Genomic DNA, 21,560 nt, shown 5'->3' on the forward strand with positions numbered 1-21,560 from the left:
GGCATTTTGAATGGAAAAGGTTCATTAACATATAGTTTATTTCAAAATTATCCATCATTATCTAACTCAACAAATATCTTTCTTTTTCTTTCTCCAGTATTAAACAAAGAAAATTTTTGAAAAATTATATTTATTTTTAAAGAAATTAAGATTTTAAACTGTATTTAATTGATTTTATTGATATTCGTAATTTTAAAAAATATGTTGCAAAATGAAATGGAGGAAGTGCATTCATAATTAAAGAAGCAGACTACGTTGCTATAAATTGTGAGTAATGAGTGTATTTCAGGGTCTTCGACTCTTAAAAATATCCTTCATCATGCCTCTCAATAGGCCCCTATTTGATGGGTCAAGTCAATTTGTTTTCTTCTTGATAGACCAAGTCAATTTGCCCCCACCCCCAACTAAACCCCAACAAATCTGTTCTATTTAAAAGTCAGCCACATATATTAGATATATTATATACGTTGTGTAATTCATAAATATTCTCGCTTCCGAAGTACTATAAGAATTTGAGTCACCTTGATCCAAATTAAACCCAGTGCTTTGTTAAAATATATATATATATATATATATTTGTGGAATATAAGTTGTTAATCATGATTAGTTATTAGTTAATCATGGTTAGTTGTTAGCCCTTACCTTATGGTTAGTCTCCATGTTTGCAGCTTGCTCATCACCTAATGGATTGATTTGACTTATAATGTTTCAAGTGAAGGAATGTTGTGTTTTGTGATCATCATCATCATTATGTAATGAAAGGTTTTCCATAAGATTCTTCTCTTCGTAGATTTCTCAACAGCATTTCCATCACCAACTTCTGAAAGCATGCATAATAACTTGATATTTTAATTAATTTTCATGTTTGATCCAAGATCAACATATCTATGCGTTTGGCATTAGTTCAGTCTTAAACAGATACTTTTTTGAATGCACGGATCATAGTCGGAGAGGTAGAATTCAAATCATCAGTCCTATTTAAAGCCATAACCATGCAAGTAATCAAAGAATTTTTTACTAATTAAAAATGTTCCTTTTAAGGGTAAATTCAATTTAAATTAAAAATATTTTTTCTTCCCCCTTCCAAAAATCCGGCATACTCAATGTTCTCACATAGAATAAATGGGTTTGTTCTCCGTTTATCTTTTCTTCGGTCATTGTTTTCCCAAATATATATAAATTTGTCTTTTTCCTAAAAAATTCCACATATATTGAAAAGCCTCCCAAAGAATAAATAGGATGGCAAGAACCAAATTCGAATTTTATATTTTCTTTTGTCTTAATGACCTTTTCGATTGAATTAGTATGCACAAATGCCTGTGCCAAACATCACTTCATATGGGCCCTCGTTATCTCCAATAACTACATGTATCAGGGAAATCAATAAATAGTCATATTCAATTTAGAAATTATGGTTGCTCCATAATATGGTGTCAACTTCAATTAATTTATAATTTCAGTTGCCATATTTGAATATAAAAAATATGAATGACCTTGACCAATACTCTTCGTGCAAAAACGTTTAGTCATTATATGTCTCTACAGCAAGTATTTTGATTTTTGATTTTTTATTTTTTGAATTGATGAGAAGCGGCTCGCTACACGCTAGAAGTAAAGAGCACACAAAATAAAATCAGTTCTTGTCGGAAGAGAAGTTTCTTAAATATTGCCAGGCGTGATATTCTTATCAAATCTATTATTTACTAAATTAATGCCTAGCCACTACATGCAAGTTATGTTATTACAGGAGAAATAACTTGTAAAAATGGAAAAAACTGTGCTGGATTTTTCTTTGGGGATCAAATGAGCATAAGCAGAAACTACACCTCACGTCCTGGAATGCAATCCTGAAGGAGAAGAAAGATGAAGGCTTGGGGAAAACAAAATAAAACTTATTTTTAACCTTTGTTGAAAGTTGCTCAAGATGAAGATTCTTTGAGGGTTAGAGTTTTGAAATACTAATTACAAGGGTTTGGAACGATTCCTGAAGCAAAGAAAAGATCAGATGCCTCATTAACCTGGACGAGTACTATTTATAAATGTTAGATGTTTGAGAACTTGAAAACAAAAACAACACACAAATTAAGAGCTTGAGAACAAGTGTTCAACACTCCTCACCCTATTTTATAAGATATTTTTTAAGAAGTTGATGTTTTATAATATAATATATGTTTTTCAAAAATAATGATTCATTAATATAGTTTATTTCAAAATTATCTCACAATATTTCACTTATTAAATATTTTTCTTTCTATTTCTCTCGTATTAGATGAACAATATATTTTTAAAATTTTATATTTAATTTAGCATATGTCTAATTATCATCAACATAAGTCTAAACATGGTATTATAAAGCCCAGCTCTAGTTAGCAAGTTAGACTAATGAATCGGTGAATCAATCTCCTAACCAGGCCGGTCAAGAGTTTTGGATGAGGTCGATTGGATTTTATTTTATTTTATTTTATTTTTTTCTCTTTACTGAGCCTGAAAAGACATTGTTCTGAGTTTTAAAAAATGAAAAAATAGCAGTCAGTCAAATTTGTGCTTTTGTCTGTTTTGCTGAGTTATGTGTGGTTTATATATAAATGTTCTATTTATTTGTAAATTAATTCATTTTTTATTTAAATATTACTCTTTTTATAGTTATACATGAATGTTTGTTATATATTGTCATTATATAATACTATTTTAAGCATGACTGGATTAATCATTAATCCCTGTTCGGTCACAATTATACTACTGACCGTTCAACCCCCACTTCAACTAATTCACAGGTATAGCTTTCTGTCACTTGAAGCTAAATTAAGTTTGGCTTAATTAGGTCTACGCCTAGATTAATATTCAAGGTTTTAGATTGGCTAGGCCATGAAGATAGCATGTAAATATAATAAAATATAGAGAATATTTGCTTAATTTATTCAAATTAAAAACCGTGATATTAACTTAATCATATTTTTTTCTCTTGCTCCAAATTAAATAGTCCCTCAGACCTTTTTTAATAAAATAAATAAATCGCCAGAGGCCTCTAGCTAGCTGACATTAATTAGCTGCTTGCCAGTTGATATGTAGACAAAAAGTTGCATCTTTCACACATCTTTGTGAAGTTTAAGACGTTCAAAGCTCCCATTGTGTTAACATTCATGTTTAATTTTAATTTAGACATGGACAAAACCAAATTTTGATATCACTTGTTAGGGATAACTACCTAAAAATGAGGAAGGAAAAAAATAGTAAAAGATACAATGTCTTAATTTAAAATCTTAAAATTCAAATTTATAAATCCTTTAGAAAAAGTTGCATCTTTCACTCCATTGAGGCCCAAATACACGACAGAGACGTCACCTGCAACTGCGGCTACCTTCTCTGAAATGAACGAATCAAAATCTTCCCTCAACTGCTATCGCAGAACCCTGAACAAATCCTTTCCTGTGATCTATTTATTTCCAAAAACATATACATGCATATTGGTCACACACACAGCGCACGTGGCTTTCTGATATATATGGACGAAGAACTTGAAGATTATTTGACGTACGTCGTTACCAAACGTTGTCATCTGATGCTCTGATAAGAAGGTACACTTTCTTCACATCTGATTGACTCCTTAATAACTTCTCCATAAAAACTGCACATAAATATATATAAGCAAACGCACACATACACAGATCATGCTTGTGTATGGACCAATTAAGTTACAAGAGATAAAGAGAATATACGAACCTTTGCCAAAGAAGCTAGTGGATCCAGTCACTAAAATGGTCTTTTGTTTGAAAAATTGGGGTACGCTTCCCGCATCCATACTATATGCGAATGAAGTGGAAGCCTGCCCTGGTGTGTGGTATGGTGAATGGTAATGAATAATCGCAAGGTATTTATAAAGGATGCATGGTGGGATGTTCAATTTAAAGATGAGTAGCTGATATGTAGAAAGTTCCTCCCACTTTGGATAGAATTGAGCTTAATAAATAATACTCACTTTGAGGAAGATTATAAGACGTTTCTTGGTAATTAATTAAGTGCACTTTACAATAATACAAATATAAATTTTCAAAAATATCATTCATTTAATATAACTTTATTTGTGAAACATTAAATAGGGAGAGAGCACATACTACTCTAATCCTATTTATAAGATACTTCTAACATATTTCACCATAATCAAGGAAAACTTTAAAACTTATTAACTCTGTCTAGAAATTTAATAATTTTTTAACTTTACCCCTATTAAATATACATATTTTAACTTCACATTTTCTCTCCCCAACATTCAATGGAGATCAAATGGGAAAATTCACAATCAAAAATTTAATGAGATGACTTACAAATAAGACAAAAAAAATAATCTTCTCTCTCTACCCTATAAATAAAGGGAGAAGGATAATATTGGAACCATTATAATTAATGAAACCTTACTTTTGTTAAAGTGTCTTATAATTTGAGATACTGAATTACCTTCAAAAGTGTCTTGTAAACTAAAATAGAGGGAGTATATAATAAATGGAAAATACCTATAAATTTGAACCTTAAAATTTTGAATTAAGCACAAGTGGATTTAATTAGCTGATGTGGAAAGTATCACATGACCAAGAATTACGCTTAATATAACTAATACCATCTCTAATCCCTATTAAAAAGCACCTCTAATCACCTCATGGAATTCAGGAAAAGTGGTTAATTAATCAATAACTTTGTTAAAAAAAAAAAGCATAAACTTCCAATTTTTTCCGTATTTAACTAAAAAAATTTAAATTTACATTACATTCTCTCTCATAACTAATAAGTTTAAATATGAATAATATAAAAAAAATATAATTAATATCTTATCAAATGTTTTATATCAAAGACCATCAAGTTCTTCTAGAAAGTGACTATTTTAAACATAACTCCATATGTGAGTTCGTTGTTACTTCATAATACATATTTGTATCTACAACATAGTAAATAGTCATATAATTCAATTTAATTAGAAATTATGGTCGCTTCACAACGTGCATGTTGTCAATTCATTTATAATTCCAGTTGTCATATTTGAATAAAAATACGAATGACCTTGACCGATAATTTTCATCAAAAAAATTTTTATCATGTTATGTTAAGATTTGAAAAGTAAAATGTACTTAAATTATTGTAATTGCTTTAATTTTAAAATTCACTCCACATAGATAGCTCTAATAACAATGTGTCTGAATCAATCCTCCATGATGTCCTGGTGTATATATTATTGTAAGAGTACATATCATTTATTATTTATCATTTTTTATGCTCCTTTTTTATTAGCGTGAAGCTTTTATTCCTCTGCTGACTTATCATTGTTCATTATTTTTTAAGGAAAATGTCATTCAAGGACTGTAGAAGCAATTTATTGTCAAATAAGGACCAAAAGACTTTAAAATATCATAACAAGACTAAGGGATTGATTTGAAAATAATTTTAGATGAAAAAAGACTGTAATACCCTTGCTTTTCATTTTCTTTTTTAAAACTTGTCAGCTAGTGAATATTTTCTTATTAAATGCAAATGAATTTGTTAATTAACGGATGGTTACTTGTTAAAACATAATTTACACTTATTCCTTCCTATAACTAAGTTCTTTTAGAGTATTGAACTTTAATTTTCAATTGGTGAATGATTTATTATTAATTGTAAATGGGTATTTGTTAACTAATAAATGATTATTTGTTGAAACATAATATACAATTAACTTTTTTTGCAACCAAGTTCTTTTATATTCTTAAATTTGTCAAATGGCTTCTTGTTCCAGCCAAAAAAAAAAAGTCTTTTTGTTAAAAGCAAGTGGAATTTGTTAATTCACAAACAGCTACTTGTCCATTAAAAAAAGAAAGAAAGGCGTGGGTATCATAGTTTTTTTCCATCTAAAATTATTTTCAAATCAATCTCCTAATCTTGTAGTGATATTTTAGAATCTTTTGATCCTTGTTTGATATTAAATACCTTAAGTAGTCCTTGAATGATATTTTTTCTATTTTCCATGTCCACTATTGCATGGATGATCCCACCTTTGTTCACACACCAGGAAGTTGATAAGGAAAATTTTATTACTTACCCTAATAATCATATTAAATTCTCACATTATTGCTATTAAAATCTCTTAACTCCCCTCCCAGCCTTCTCTTTTTAAAATCTCTTAACTTCTCTGTTGAACTGAACTCAATGTAAATGAAATTAAGTAACTCAAGATAGACGATTAAGGACTTGTTTGAGTAGCCTTAAAAAGTACAACCAAACCACATCTAGATGTGCTTTTGCTAAATCTAATAAATAGTTAGATCCCCAAAATGTACTTTTACCAAATGTAAATTGAAATCCAAGCGTACACTAATTAACTAGCCGCATGTTGGAAAATAACACTTTGAGAACCGAGTTTATTGCAAGCTCTAAAAAAGCATGATGATATTAAATTAAAATATACTATACTACATGGTGTACTAATGTCTCGGCAAAACTAGTAACAAGATACCAAAATCAAATTCTCTCTGGAAATTTGAATGCCTTTTTATCTTAGAACGTAAGAGACAAATAAAACTTGGCCATATAAAATTTGGCTTTCACAATGGTCCCCCTGTTTGATAGATCAAGTCACCTTGTTTTGTCATGTGCAAAACAATTCCAGTTAAAAAGTCGTCCACATATATTACATATAAATACTATCATGCTATAATATGTGAATTTTAAAATTTTACATGAATTCGAAGTTTAAGAAAACATTTATATTTTTGGATAATATAATAAATCTCAAAAAATATTTACAGGAATTAGAAAAATCTGACCAGTCCAATTTAACGCGCAAAACACCCTGTAGTAACATCCGGAACGACGAAAAGTCATTTAAGAATATACCTGGAGATTCCAAGAGGACCACACAGAATTAACAAATAAAAAATAATTATTGAATGTTTGAAAAATATAGCATAAATGATTAAATAAACCACAAGAATACAATCAATCCCTTATTAATTATTTGTGATTTCTTAAAATAAAGGATAAGGAACTCATTACTCAAGTCAACACTAACGTACAGAATGACATCAACTTATCATTCCCAGTAGAAAAAATATTTATTTTGCAGCTTTGAGTATTTCAGAAATGCAAAAACGATTTCTATGAGCATTGTCTAAGTCAGCAATTCAAGTCTTCATTCCTCACATTATTCAAAGTCTTCGATTTAATATGAAGATCAAGCTTCCACATCAACGACATATCCTTAAAATATCGCCAGATTTAAACGGGTCCACACCCAGCTAGTACGTTTTGATTCTTTCATATATTTAATTCTTATAATATTAAATGGCTTTTTTCCTGGTCATGGTTTTTTTTTTATCTCTATTTTTCATATGTAGAGATTAGTTTACATGGGCTCGGGGTTTTTTTGTTTTCTTTTTTCCTTTTGTTTCAAATTTTTAATTCAGTTGGTTTTCATACTCCCCAAATAGCATAGCAAAAACTACACGATTTGAAGAGTGGACTATTGCGTCCCATATTGAAAAGACTTGGGAAGGCTTTTAGGTATATAAATTGGTGTGCTGCATCTCCCACTAAGCTAGCTTTTTAAAATGAGAGTAATTATCCCATAACAAAGTAGTATTAGAGCCAGGCCCAAGTTTACCTAATCGGTAGGCCTTTTCGGTGGACCACCCATAACAAGGGTGTTACAAATTAGTTGGGGGAGATACATGCTACATCCCATATCCAAAAACTTAGGGAGAGTCTTGCGTATATAAACGGATGTCCTACACATTTCACTATACTAGCTTCTTAATAAAAGAGTAATAGTCCTGTGACAAGACATCCAACTATGCATCCCTTGTCTTTTTAGGGATTCATCTTTGACAAGGTTCTTTGGAAAGTTTCCCCTTTTCTCTAATATGTCTGTCCTTAAAAGATTGATTTACTGAGTTCAATGGAAGCGCTTTAGCTTGTTTTCAAAATAAGTGGGAGCATCTTACTGCATAAATTTTTGGGAGAAATGACAGTCAAGTCTCAATGGATGAAATTAATGATAGTTAGCTTCCAACAATTTTTTTTTCAAAAATGAGTTGTAAATATTAATTCAAACAATTACAAATTTAAAAGTTGCAATTGTAAATAAGATATTTAAAATGTGAATATAATAATTAGTTTGCAATTCAAATTTTTACTTATAACTGTTTAAATTGATATTTACAATTCAATGTTTGGAAAATTGTGTCGAAGGCTTAACTGTCATTATATTAATTTCTTCTTTTGGAACTTTATTATCATTCTCTCTAATTTTTTTGGCATATGCGTATAATTTTAACTTCTTTATTTTAAAAATATAAGATATTTTTAATCAAATTCCATCCCTAACAAACTAATATTATCTTTTTATATATATTCCAATTTAATAAAATGTTTCACATTAAAATAAATATAAAGTAATTTATTTATTTGGAGCACTTTTGTTAAATAAAATAAAATAATTACACCTTAAAATACTAAAAATATATTATATTTTTAAATATTCAACCTTTTAAAAAATGTCTTATATTTTTTAGTGGAGGGAGTATCTACTTATGGTTTAAAGGTTAACGTTTTTTTTTTGGGAATAAAGATGCATTGACGTGTTACGAATTCATAAGCCTCGCCTTATATAATATTTATATACATATATATATATATATATATATATATATATATAAATGGTTTTGGACAATTTGTTTTTTTTTTTTTCATATGGTGATTTGACGGAGTCACATTTAAGCCTGAATAGATAAGGGGAGCTCTCTAAGCTGGAGAGGATATCAATTCAAGTAGAGAGTACCTTACTAGAGGCCCAGTTGTTTTTTCAGGGATGACCATCCCAAATTATGCAAATTAATTGGGGTGGTGTTTTGGCCCAAAAGATTGGGCATGTGAATGTATTTCAAGCCCATCAGGAGTCCCTTTTGGCATGTTTTCATGAACAATCGTATTATCAATTATTACTTGCTTAGAAAATAACAAAAATATTAAAAATTCAGAAAAACACTCAAATAAAAATTATAAACAAGAATCCAAAAACTTAAAAAAGAATAAAAACATTTTATTTATCATTTTTATTTGTATGCAAAACATTTTGGCCACTTATTAAATAAAAAAATGTTGTTGTCAAAATTTTTCTTTTTGCTTTTTAGTGATAACAAAATGTATTTTTTAAAAGTTATTTTTTAAAAAATAAAAATTTAAACATAATTTAAAATTATATTAAATAATTTTATAAAATTATTTTAAATGATTAAAAATAAATTCAAATTCAAATTTTTAAATTAGGAATAAATTATATAAATTTAATTTTTTTATAAAATAATATAATTTAATTTTAAATAATTTTAAATTAAATATTATTATAAAATTATTTCTTAAATTATTAAAATATTTTTTAAGAATTATTTTTAAGTTCAAAATAAGTTAAAATCATTAAAAATATATTATTTTATAAATTAAATTTTTTAAATAAAAATAATATAAAATTTATAAAAGTGTATAGTTTAATAATATATATTTAAAATTTTAATTTAAGACATTAAATTCATTGCAACTCAACTGATAGTAAGAGAGCATTATAGGCAAAACATTATTAAGAGAAAATTCTCACAAACATTCGAAAAAATTTGAAAGAAGTTTCTCTAAGATTTTTTTTGAGTGCAACATTTTTTTAGATTATTCTGACAAAATATTTTTTCAGAAAATTTTGAGAGTATTTTTTAAAATTTTATTCTCTCAAATTTATTATGTTTTCTTTATAATAGTTTTGAGATAAATGTATTGTTTTATTATAGTAAAATTTGAATCCATATTTATCCTTGAACCTAAGAGACAAAGATAACTTCACTGACATATTTTCCAAGAGTTAGGACTTTTAAAAATATCCTTTGTCTTTTATTGTATAACGCTCCTTCTGCTTAATAGATTAAGTCTACTTACTTTGTCTTGTACAAAGCAATTCCACTTTAAAAAAGGTCATCCACGTGCATTACATGTGAGTACCATGAATATGTAAATTTTGTTACTTCATCTCCCCTAGTTTAATATGTAGATTTTTTTTTTTTACTGATCTTTGATGATGTTTTTAATCTTAATTAAAATTTTCTTAATATATACTCCCTCCATTCAAAAATGTAAGATATTTTTGGTTTTTCGAGGTGTAATCATTGTCTTTTTTTCAAAAGTGCTCTTATTGATAGTGACTTTATATTTATTATAGAGTGTTTAATAGGATTAAATATAAAAGATAGTGTTAGTTTAAAAGTAGGTAACAATTTTATTTGGGAGTGAAATTCGATTAAAAATGCTTTATATTTTTTAACAGAGGGAGTAGATAAATAATAATTTGTATTTTAATTTATTTATCTCTTTTATAAAGTAAAATTTATTAAATTTTATTTTCTATTAGCCTTTAAAAAGTTTGTAAATATCATTCCATGTAAATATTTATACTTGTCATTGTATTATTTTAATATACAAAATTTAAAATTTATTAATTTATTAACTACTGGTTCAACTACGGTTCAACTAATGAACCGTGAATCACCACCTTAACTAGTTCAGTGACCGATTTAATTTTTAAAACCTTGCTATTAACACACTAAGATCATAACTTTTTGCAATAGCTAAAAAGAATTATTCTCTTCACTTGTTGAGTCTACGATAAATGATCTATAAACACAGCTATATATATCCTTTATCCTCTAAATCATTAATACATCCTAATTTTTTTTTTGCTGTTAACAGATAATATTATTGAGAAATCTTAAGAAAAAATGAAAGTTAAGTTAAAAAAATTAACTGAACAATAATTAGATTATCAACAATTTTTTTTTTAAAATGAGTTATCAATGACAATTTAAAAAATTGTAAATATGAGAGGCATAGTTGTTATTAAATCAATCTTTAGAGACTTAAATATTATTTTCCAGCCCAAATCTTATCCCAGCTATAAATTCAATATACAGAAGTTTCCTAAATCATGAACCCATTAATATAGTAACTCTTAATTTATTCATAAGCGAATAATCTAATTACTCTTATCTTTCAAAGAAAATCATTCATGGCTCTCGTCTGTTGGGAAGCTTTTCACCTAGCGTCCTCTTTCAAGCTCTCACTTTCAGAATCCGAACTGCAAAATCGTCCATCTTGTAATTACTTTATCACCGTTTGTTCTCTTCTACTTCATCTCAATTTTGATTCTATATCCATCTTATTTATTAATCCCTGTTTAATACTCCTTTCATTTCAAATTTTAAGATGTTTTTAGGGAAGAATCAGTGTCTCAAAATATAAAACATTTTGATAAAAATAAGATTTTATTAAATATACTTTTCCAACATTACTCTTCTGATATATTCTTTCTTCAAAGTATTGTTGAAAATTAACATTTTTTTTAAAAAATAAGGTTATAAAGTGTATTTAATGAGCTTTATTAATATGTAAGATTTTATTTAAAAGTGTCTAATAATTTAAAATAAAGATTTTTTTTTTAATTTTGACGTTCAGAAGTACTCGCGCTGGATCAAGAAGATCTGATCTGAGCAATGGAAGTGGTGGACAACATGATAGCATAGGGACGATTGAAGAATCATTGATCTGCCTTTTCCCCTATCACTTTCCATGCAAAGTTGTCATGGGAATTATAATTATTATAATTGGTGATATTTTACCCCGAAATAAAATAATAAACGCACTCCCTCCATTTTAAATATAAGAAAAATTTCAGGTAGCTTCTTTTTTTTTTGGTAAGCAAAACAATTTTCAGGAAGCATTTATAATTTCTTTTCATTAAATAATAATATTGTTAAATTAGAAAATAAAGAATTAATTACAAGAACATTTTAGTCAGGATGTTTTCAATTCAGACATAATTATTAGAATTAATCAACTTTCCTAAATTGTGATGTTTCTTAATTAAAATGAAATGAAATGAAACTTAATGGGAAAAAAGATTTCGGTGTGGGAAAATGACCTTATTGGTGGAACATTAATTGCTGGAAGATAAGTATAATAGTAATTGATGTTTGGCCAAAAGAATAGTAATTGATGGAATATTAATAGGTAGAATGACAAATAGGTTCTAAGAAGAGATCAATTAATTTAAATTAAATTTTAAGTGTTAAATATCAATTATTTACAAGTTCCTTTCTCAATTTTAAAGAAATTTAAGTTAATGCTTCTTGAATATTATTATTTTTTTGCTTATAAAAACAAGAAACTACAAGAAAGTTTTGTTTATATATATATATATATATATTTGTTTATCCTGTGAAAGTATTATTGATTATTTTTCAGTTTCGACGCTCCTTTTCGCTATAGAGCGCTAATTAAAAGGTTCACTACTTCCTTTTTGCCGTCCTTGTTCATTATTCTCTAAGTCTACCACACAGGTAATTGGACGTACAAAATAGTTTTTTTTTTTTTTTTATGCTTTTTAAGTTAGACAACAGCCCAAACACTTCTGACCAGATGCCCCCAGGGCATGCAAATGAAATCTGGTCCTGTTTTAGCCGTATAATAACATTTTAAGTGTCATTTTTTTATTTACATATATGAAAAAAAAAATGAATCCACAGAAATTTCTTAGCAAAAGCTACTTTTTAAAAGGATGTTGCAACTAATTAATGGAAAATGGGGTTGGGGGAAGAAAATAAAAGCAAATCAACAGATTCTTACAAGTCTTCTACATTAACCCGTGTTGGTGTTGGTTAATGTTTGTTTCTTCTGGTTTTGTTTGTTTCTGTTTGTAGGTTGTATGTTTTTCTAGGTTTGTGTGAGGTTTTGGTGTGCTTAGGTTATATTGTTAGTTTTTTCAAAGCGTTTTTTGGGCTTCGACTATCAGTATGTGTACTTAATTTTTTTTATATTAATAAAATTAACTTCTTTTGGCAAAAAATAATCTACTTTGATTTTTCTTAGAACTAGGAAAACGAGTCAAGCAGGTTGTAAGTTGGCGGGTGCAAGTAGAAAACGGGCTAAAATTTTCTCAACCCGTTGACGGTAACAATCGGGTATGAGGATCAGAGAGAGAGAAGGGGGGCATTTAGGTAAAATCCTTCCACATCATTCCCTTCTCTTTTCATCGCCGCTGCCAATTTCTCATCTTTCAACACAACACTTGTCTTTTTAATCCACGTAACACTCATTCGTCTCTGATCTTTATGTTCATCAAAATATTACATGCCAGAAATCTTTGACTCAAAAACGAATTCCTCTATTTCAAAATTTTTAATTTGATGTATAATGATGGGCAATGGAGATTGGAGATTATATATGTTTGATGAAGTCATGATATTCTGGTTGCAAGGCTAATATTTTGCGGAGACATGAAGAGAGATGTTTGCAATACATAAAATGGAATGAAAATGACGAGCGGAGGGTGTATGAGTCTTAAATATGGACTTGGCTTCTTTCTATTATGTTGAACCGTTCAAATTAAGTTTTAACAATACAGAATAATTTGTATTTTTTAAAATTATCAAACCTAAATTATTAAATTTAATTTAACAGTCTAAATTTGTAGTACTTTTTTTATTGTAACAGAGGGAAGTCGACTCGTTTAAAGACATCATTTATCATGCCTCTCGGATAGCCCCTTATTTACATGGTCCCTAGCCATTTGATCTTGAGTCATGTCAACTTGTTTTGTCTTCTACAAACTAATTCCGGTTAAAGTCATCCACCACATGTATATTTGATTTGAACGCTATAATACTATAGGTGAAATTTTAAAATTTTATAATATTAGTTTTGACTTTAAGAATATACTTCCTCTGGTCTTAGTTGTAGAACATCTTTTAAAAGTAATTTTTTGATTGAAAATGTAGGACAGTTTAAAATGTAGAACATCTTCTACAAACTATTTTTTTTTTCAATTTCACCTTTTTGATTAGTGTATGTGAAGGTATTAATGTAGTTGTACCATCATTTAAAGTCAAGGATAAAAATGATAGTACATATCATTTTTTGTAATATAAAAAAATTAATTTTTTTTAAGATTTGTGCAACAGTTAAAAATATTTTACAATAAAAATAAGAAGGGTTAACGGGAAAAATGATCCAAAACATTTTCGCAAGAAGCGTCTGGTATCTTTTTTTTTTGGTTGGAACAATGTTGCCTTTATACTTTCCAAATCAGTGTAATGTTGACCCACCCTTAAACCGGGCGAAGGGTGTCTCCACTTCCATTCTGTGCATTTCTCCTCCATTTCTTCAAAACGACGTCGTTTTGATTAGTGGTGAAATCTCCATCGTTCATTTCTTGTTGCGATCCTGACCGTCTGCATCATTGTCCATCCTCACACCCTCAGACGCAGCCCTCTCCCTCTTGGCACTGCTCTCTTCCTTCGTTTCGCTCTCGGTCGTCGGCTCTATGGGCAGGATATTTGAGAGACTGATCTCGGCGCTCTCTATCCTCACACCCTCAGACGCAACCCTCTCCCTCTCGACACTGCTCTCGTCCTTCGTCTCGCTCTCGGTCGTCGGCTCTATGGGAAGGATATATGAGAGACTGATCTCGACGCTCCGGTCTGAAGTCTGAACCGAATCGTCGTCTCAGTCCTCCGAGCCCCACCTGGCCACCTTCCAACTAACTCCACTTTCACCAACGCCATTGGACCAGCATCGAGCTTCAACTCCAGCTTCCTCACTTCTCTTCACCTCGTCTTCTCCCTGTTGACCTCTTTGATCTCGCCGTCGGCTTAATTATCTCCTCATCTAGGTCAGTGTTTTGCTCTGTTTATCTCTTCATTGATCCCTTCGACCTCCTTAATGAGGACGATTCTGAACAGGAGAATGTTTAATTGATGAATCTTCTATATCAATTAAGAAAATTTTTTCTTTTGTTTATCCTTTGGGGTTGTTGTTGGACAAAATTGATGAAGATTTGGGATCCATCAATAGTGAGATCATTCAAATGAGGATCATTATGAATCAGGCTGCGTCAAAGATGTAGAGCATTGAGGCAATGTTACTACAATTATGATTATTCTGCTGCAAGGTGTCTCCATTGCCAGTTTTTATGAGTCAAATTTGGTGAGGCCATTTATTTTTACTTTTGACCAGGGATGAATTAACTACTCTGATAATGAGGTGTTCGCTTCTCCAATGGTACATTTTATTTTTGCTTTGTTTTGTTTTTGTTTTTGCAAGACATCCAAAGTTTACCTTGAAATCCAAGATTTAACGGAAGAAATTACAGAGCTAAAGAGGGGGATAAAAAAGGCAAATGACAGGTGAGAAGAGACATGGGCATGAGAGAATAGACTGATAGAGAGAGGAGCTGATATAGAGAGCAAAGAGAGATGACATAGAAGAGATTAGAGGGAGGAAATGTAAAGGGAGACACAGAATCTTCTTCTTAATATTGTGGCAGAAGAAAAGAGAGAAGAAACCAAATATAAGGCAGAAAGGGTACTGAACAGAAAAACAAGGTATGTCCATTCACGCATAGCAGCTACGTGTGGAAGACATTTCTTGTCTCCTGTGTGTCTTCCTCGTTACCAGATTAGTATTTAATTTTTAGTATGGCAAGTTGATATTAAGTAACTTAGTTTTTACTCATTAAAGATCTCTACTAGTTTCTCAATGATCCAGTGGAAAAGAATTTGCTGTGCTTGGTTTGGGTGGCAAGACATGGTTATGCATGTCTTTCTTTTAATGTTGTTCAGTGTCTAGCTCAACATTGAGGACAAGGTTGATTTTCTTTTTTAATCCAATAGACAAGGTTGATTTATATCGGGGAATAATGATTGGAATATGGTGAGAATGGTGATAATCTCACATGTCAAGAATATAAGAAGAAGGTAATTGGGACTGTGTGCTGGTTAGGTCAATGGCGATTTGCTTTCTTCTTTACTTTCATTTTTTTCTCCATCACCTTCTTTTGCCATATTTACTATGTGAAAGTATTTTATACCTCTTTCCCTGTTTCTCCTTCTATGCATTTGGCTTGTGCTTCTTTCATAGACTATATCCTAGCAGTTTTTTTATGCCTGTTATTTAAATTCTACTCAGAACTAACTCTCCTCTCTATGGTTCTATATATTGATGAGGAGCAATGACAATGGATATATTATTTTTCTCTTGTTTTCTCCACTTTGGTAACTTGGTGGTGGTTTATGATTGACCTGACTCAATTGATTCTTATGTAATATGAGTGAGGTTGAGAGAGATGCTAAGTGATTTTGAAGATTTCTCATGTATGGTTCATTGTAACATTTATTTCATTCAGGCTAGATGTTTCCTCACAAGTTGGTTCAGTTTTAAAATATATATATATATATATATATTTGAGGAACAGTGCTTAGTATTTTCTTAATTCCTAAGGTTTTTCTTATTCACCTTGGTCTAAAGATCAAAAGTTGCCAAGCCCATAGTCAAAATCAACTTTACACATGCATTAGAACTTTGCACATACAGTACAAATTTGCCAAGCCCAGCTGCAACTGTAAATTGACTAGAGACTACCTAATCATTTAGGAATTTCCTTGCTTCATTTTCTTCTTTGTCTAAGGATAATTCTCTTACACTCTATAAATTGTGCAGATTTCAAAAACAGAAATTTGTTTGGGCTTTACAAAATGGGAAGAAGCAAGCTTACAAGTATATAGTAAAGCAAGCTTACAAGTATACAAAATGAGTCTGGGCAGCATTATAGCAAAAGAACAAACATCAAAGTAAGGAGCTAGCATGACAAAAAAGAGGACCAGCCCACAAGTGTATACTGCTAAGAACAGAATGGAGACTGAAGCAAGAGGCTAGGACTGAAATGAAGACTTCACAACTGAGGATTTGTATTCACATTCAAATTTGAATTTGTAACATTGTAACAATTTATATTCAAACAATGTAATGTAATTGAATTGTAATAGAAGTTTCAATACATTTAGACAATGATTTACCTTTCTCAAATACTTGACTAAATTCAATTGCTTCAAGTGACTTCACATTGTTGTTCAATGAATCCTACAAACACAAAAATAAAATGACAATAGTATGAAATATGCTGTGAATGACATTTAAGTTAGTTGAGAATAAGAACTTGAAATATAATATCTTTACCATCATCAATGTTGTGAATGACATTTGACTTACTTGAAGTGGATCATGTTGTGTTGTTATTGGTGTATTTGGCACAGGCAGACCATATTGCCCTTGCACGAGCATACCTAACACGGGGGGGCTATATTGCCCTTGTACCGGCATCCTTGACACGGTGGGGCCATATTGCCCTTGTACTGGCATCCTTGACACGGTGGGGCCATATTGCCCTTGCACTAGCATACTTGACACGGGAGGACCATATAGCATTTGCACAGGCATACTTGGTACGAGGGGGCCATTTTGCACTTGCACCGACATACTTGGCACGAGGGGGCCAGTTTGCACTTGCACCGGTATATTTGACATAACGGGGCCACATTGCACTTGCACCGGCATATTTGACACAGGGGGGCCACATTGCACTTGCACCGGCATATTTGACACAAGGGGGCCACATTGCACTTGCACCAGCATATTTGACACAGGGGGGTCATTTTGCACTTGCACTGGCATATTTGACACAAGGGAGCCATATTGTACCGAAGATAATGATCTATCCACTTCTAATATATTTTGTGTGTCCTGCAACAATATCAGTTAAATGTCATAAAAAAAATCATGCTAATAAAAATTCAAAGTAAAATAATTATACCTTTGAACATTGTGAAGACTTGTTAGTAGATTTTTTTAAAGTCTTAACTTTTTTTCTTTTTTGACTTGGATTGTCGACCCAACTTGGACTAATCTTTTTGCGCTCTCTCTTCTTGAATCCAATGCCTGAACCATCATTCTTACCAATATCATCATCAACACCTCCTTCATTATTAACACTATCTGATGAGTGGTTAATAAGAAGTTGAGACACTTTCTTACTAAGCTCTAGCACTGCTTGATGAACCATAGAGAATGCCTCTGGACATTCAGATGCATCACTAGCTAATTTTATGAGCATGGGGCACAATTGCCTATATCGATTCGAGCATTCTAGTTTAGTATCAACTTTAATTTCCTTTCCCTTACTATCATGCACTACACCACACCTTGCTTCTTTTGTCCACCTCTTTAACACATATTGCTTTGGAAGTAGCTTTACATCTTGGTCATACAATATCCTTAATGCATGACAGCATAATATTCCCCATTGTTCAAACTTCTTACAATTACAAGTAATGACAGCCTCTTTATCTTCTCTTGATGGCTCAAATGTCAATCTCCACTCTCCTTTTTTATCAACCATTGTGATTACATAATCAATAACAAGAGCATCATCATCTGCAGCTATTTTTCTTTCTTTCCTCTCTTTTATACACATAGCATCACGTAAGTCATACTCATGCTGGAACAAGTCAAAAATTGGTGGTGTGTAAACTTGAGAAAGCTGTTGCAGCATAGACGAACTCTTCAATATCAACCTTGGCAACTTCTGGCGTGAGTTAAAGTCACTTTGCAATTCATTATACCGCTTATCCACAACAACTTGTTCAAAGACATTGAAGAATTGACTAATATTCAATTCAAGATTAGTGCAACTTTTTATAAATGAATTGATACTTTCACTAAGTTGTGTACTTCTCATACCAAGAGTCTTTGAGTACTTCATGTAACATGCTGCCCATTTTTCTTTTAACTTGTAAATAGACATCAACCATGGATTTTCTTCTACATTATATTTTGATAATAATTCTTTCCAAGATTCCTCAAACCTTGTTTCTTCCTTGCAATGATACATGCACCAATTAAACTCACCCAGAAAACGAGAGCCATCTTTCATTAAGTTTTCAAGATGTTTCACCCCATTTCTATTGATGTGGAATGTGCATAAGCCATGCTTTACATTTGGCATTATTTCTTCTAAGGCTCTTGCCATTGCTGCATCTTAGTCAGTAAACATAGTAAATGGCATTTTTTGCTTATGTGCTTGTAAAAAGGTTTCAAAAAGCCATTTAAAAGACTCAATAGTCTCATCATATAATAAAGCAACACCAAATATCACTACTTCTCTGTAATGGTTGAAACCTGAGAAAATGGCAAGTGGTCTGTTGTCACGATTTGTAGAGTATGTTGTATCAAATAAAATGACATCCCCAAAACAATCATAATCTATCAACATATGTGCATCAGCCCAAAACACATTAGTTATCTGCTCTTCTGAGTCCATTTGATAAGCATGAAAAAATGAAGGATTTTCTGTCAATTGTTGTTGGAAATAGCGAAGTAAAAACCCAGCTTCACTATAGATCATGTCTCGTTGCCTCCTTGATCTTAGATAACTCTTTACCTCCTCTTTGGTATACCCCAAATTAGCCCTCCTTCCTGCATATTTGCTCATTAAATTAAAAGAGGCTTTTTGCTTAATCCCCGTATCTTCAGCAACCTCCAAAGCATAGCCTTGTGCTTTCGGTAATCTCCTTTGTGATGCTAATAAATGAATAGTCTCTGGGGGCTCTAAAGGGTGATTATGGTCCAAAAATAGTTCACTAACTCTAAATCTTTCATTCACCTTTTTAATTATCATTTTCACTTCACACCCTGTTCTTGTTTCCTTTCGAGGCTTCTTAGTTTTAAAGTCTCTTTTATCTGCTTTTTTCACTCCCTCCTTGGAACAAACATATTTGCAATATATGATAGAATCATCCTTCTTGCTCTTATTAGAGTTTTGCTTTCTAACACTGAATCCTATTCTTCCACCATAGTCAATCCAATATTGCCATGCCTCTTCTAGATCATCAAATTCAAGACCAACTGTTGGAGTCATACTTGTGTCCATTACTTAAAGCTAACAAGAAAAGCTGAAAAACAAAAACACTAAAACCAAGAGTAAGCAGATAAAAAAATAAATAAACACTGTTATTCATGAGAGTTAACAAAAAACTATTAATGAATTTAAAAATAACCTAAGAGCTTGGTGATGCATTCATTTATGCAAAGCTAAGGGATAATAATGTGTTAAATGGTCAGCATTACTTTCTTGTAGTTGTGACTGTCATCAAAAAAATTTCTGTGCAGCACAAGTCCATGGCAAATTAGTAATGTGTTTCAAAATTAATTTAAACATAAAAACAAGGGAGGAAAATGACCAATGTAAGGGAGAAAGAGAGAGAGAATGGCAACCACGTTCAGCAAGTTTTAAGTTTAAATGAGAGATAGAAATGATCAACAAATAGGAAAAAAATGGAACCATACCAAATTACAATCAAAATCCTTCCTTAATCGAAATATTTTCTTGGTCAGAATTTCTTTCTGCTGTGTGAGCACATTTCTGTTCTGGGAGAGTGAGAAAAACAGAGGTTTTCGCACGCGCTGGTGGAGATGAAAATAACACATTATTTGGCTTTCTTTTGTTTTTTTTATCCCACTTAGACGATGCCGTTTTGAGAAGTGGAGGGAAATGCACCAAATGAGAAATGGAGACACCCTCAGCTCCCCTTAAACCTCACTGACGTTGATTATTAAATCCATTAGTTTGACCAGTATAGTTACACGTGTCATCTTCCTCATGTGGCCACTCGCGCGCTCTCTGCTTAGAAAAATCTAATGGCTGACAATGGCATGAGTAAGCACACTTTGAAGTTCGAGATTGTGGATGTTGAGTACGAGAGGTAAGCTTTTTTTTTTTTTTTTAATATATAAGGCCATGGAAAAACCATGTGAAAAGACAAAAATCAAGCTATATTAAAAACTATCAGGTTTCTAAACTCTAGTGGTAGGCTATCTAAAATCTTAATGTTAAAATTATCTTAGGAAGCTTGGTGAGTGAGTACGTCGATGTATCTATTTACTTTTTTATAAACATAGTTGAAGATGACCACCCAATTATTCATGGTGAAATCTTTAATTTTCTTGATGATTTTGTAGAGAGGATGTCTATTTGGATAGTTATGATAGATGAGTGATAAGTTTCCCACAGAATTAGAGTAGATATTAAATTTAGGAAGTAAGAGGTAAGTTTTTGCCTTTCATGGATCCAAAAAATGAAGGGTAAAAAGGTTAAGAAATTTTCCTTGGTCCTTTTTTATAATTTTTGGTGAATTGACAATTAAAGTTAACATTTGCTAATAATTGGAGTAATATTTCATTGTTTTGAAAAATTAAAAGAGAACATTATACCAAAAATAAATTTAGAGTTTCAAATGTTATTGGACTAGTTTAGGTGCCAATTTATCATTTAAATCTTATATAATAATTGAATACACTGATTTCATTTATCATCATTTTGATGACATCTTATGCTGAATGTAAAAATCCTCATTGAGATTTTTTTTAATGTAGACTGAAAAACTAAGGAAAAATTATCAAAATTAATATATATCATATAAAATTTATTACAAATCACACAATATTTTTCATAAAGTCATAAATAATAACACATTTTACGTTGGTCCAGTTCTACTACAATGTGATTTTATTGATTCCATAGAGATTCTTGGGGATATTAACTAAGAACTACTCGGAAGATTACTTGATTGCATACTTGATGAGGCCAGGAATGTGGACATTCATCATGTACTCTG

General features: G+C 30.9%; 1 protein-coding gene across 1 annotated transcript; it reads right to left on the reverse strand.

Annotated features, from left to right (window-relative positions):
* Positions 1-18,925: 18,925 nt before the first annotated feature.
* LOC129313853 (protein FAR1-RELATED SEQUENCE 5-like) lies at positions 18,926-19,816 on the reverse strand. The gene has a single exon (XM_054957254.1). The coding sequence runs from the start codon at positions 19,814-19,816 to the stop codon at positions 18,926-18,928; it is 891 nt and encodes a 296-aa protein (XP_054813229.1).
* Between the last annotated feature and the right edge of the window lie 1,744 nt (positions 19,817-21,560).

Source organism: Prosopis cineraria, unplaced genomic scaffold (genome assembly GCF_029017545.1).
Source record: "Prosopis cineraria cultivar Desert tree isolate PC_DT_omini unplaced genomic scaffold, ASM2901754v1 PC6, whole genome shotgun sequence".
Classification (NCBI taxonomy): domain Eukaryota; kingdom Viridiplantae; phylum Streptophyta; class Magnoliopsida; order Fabales; family Fabaceae; genus Prosopis; species Prosopis cineraria.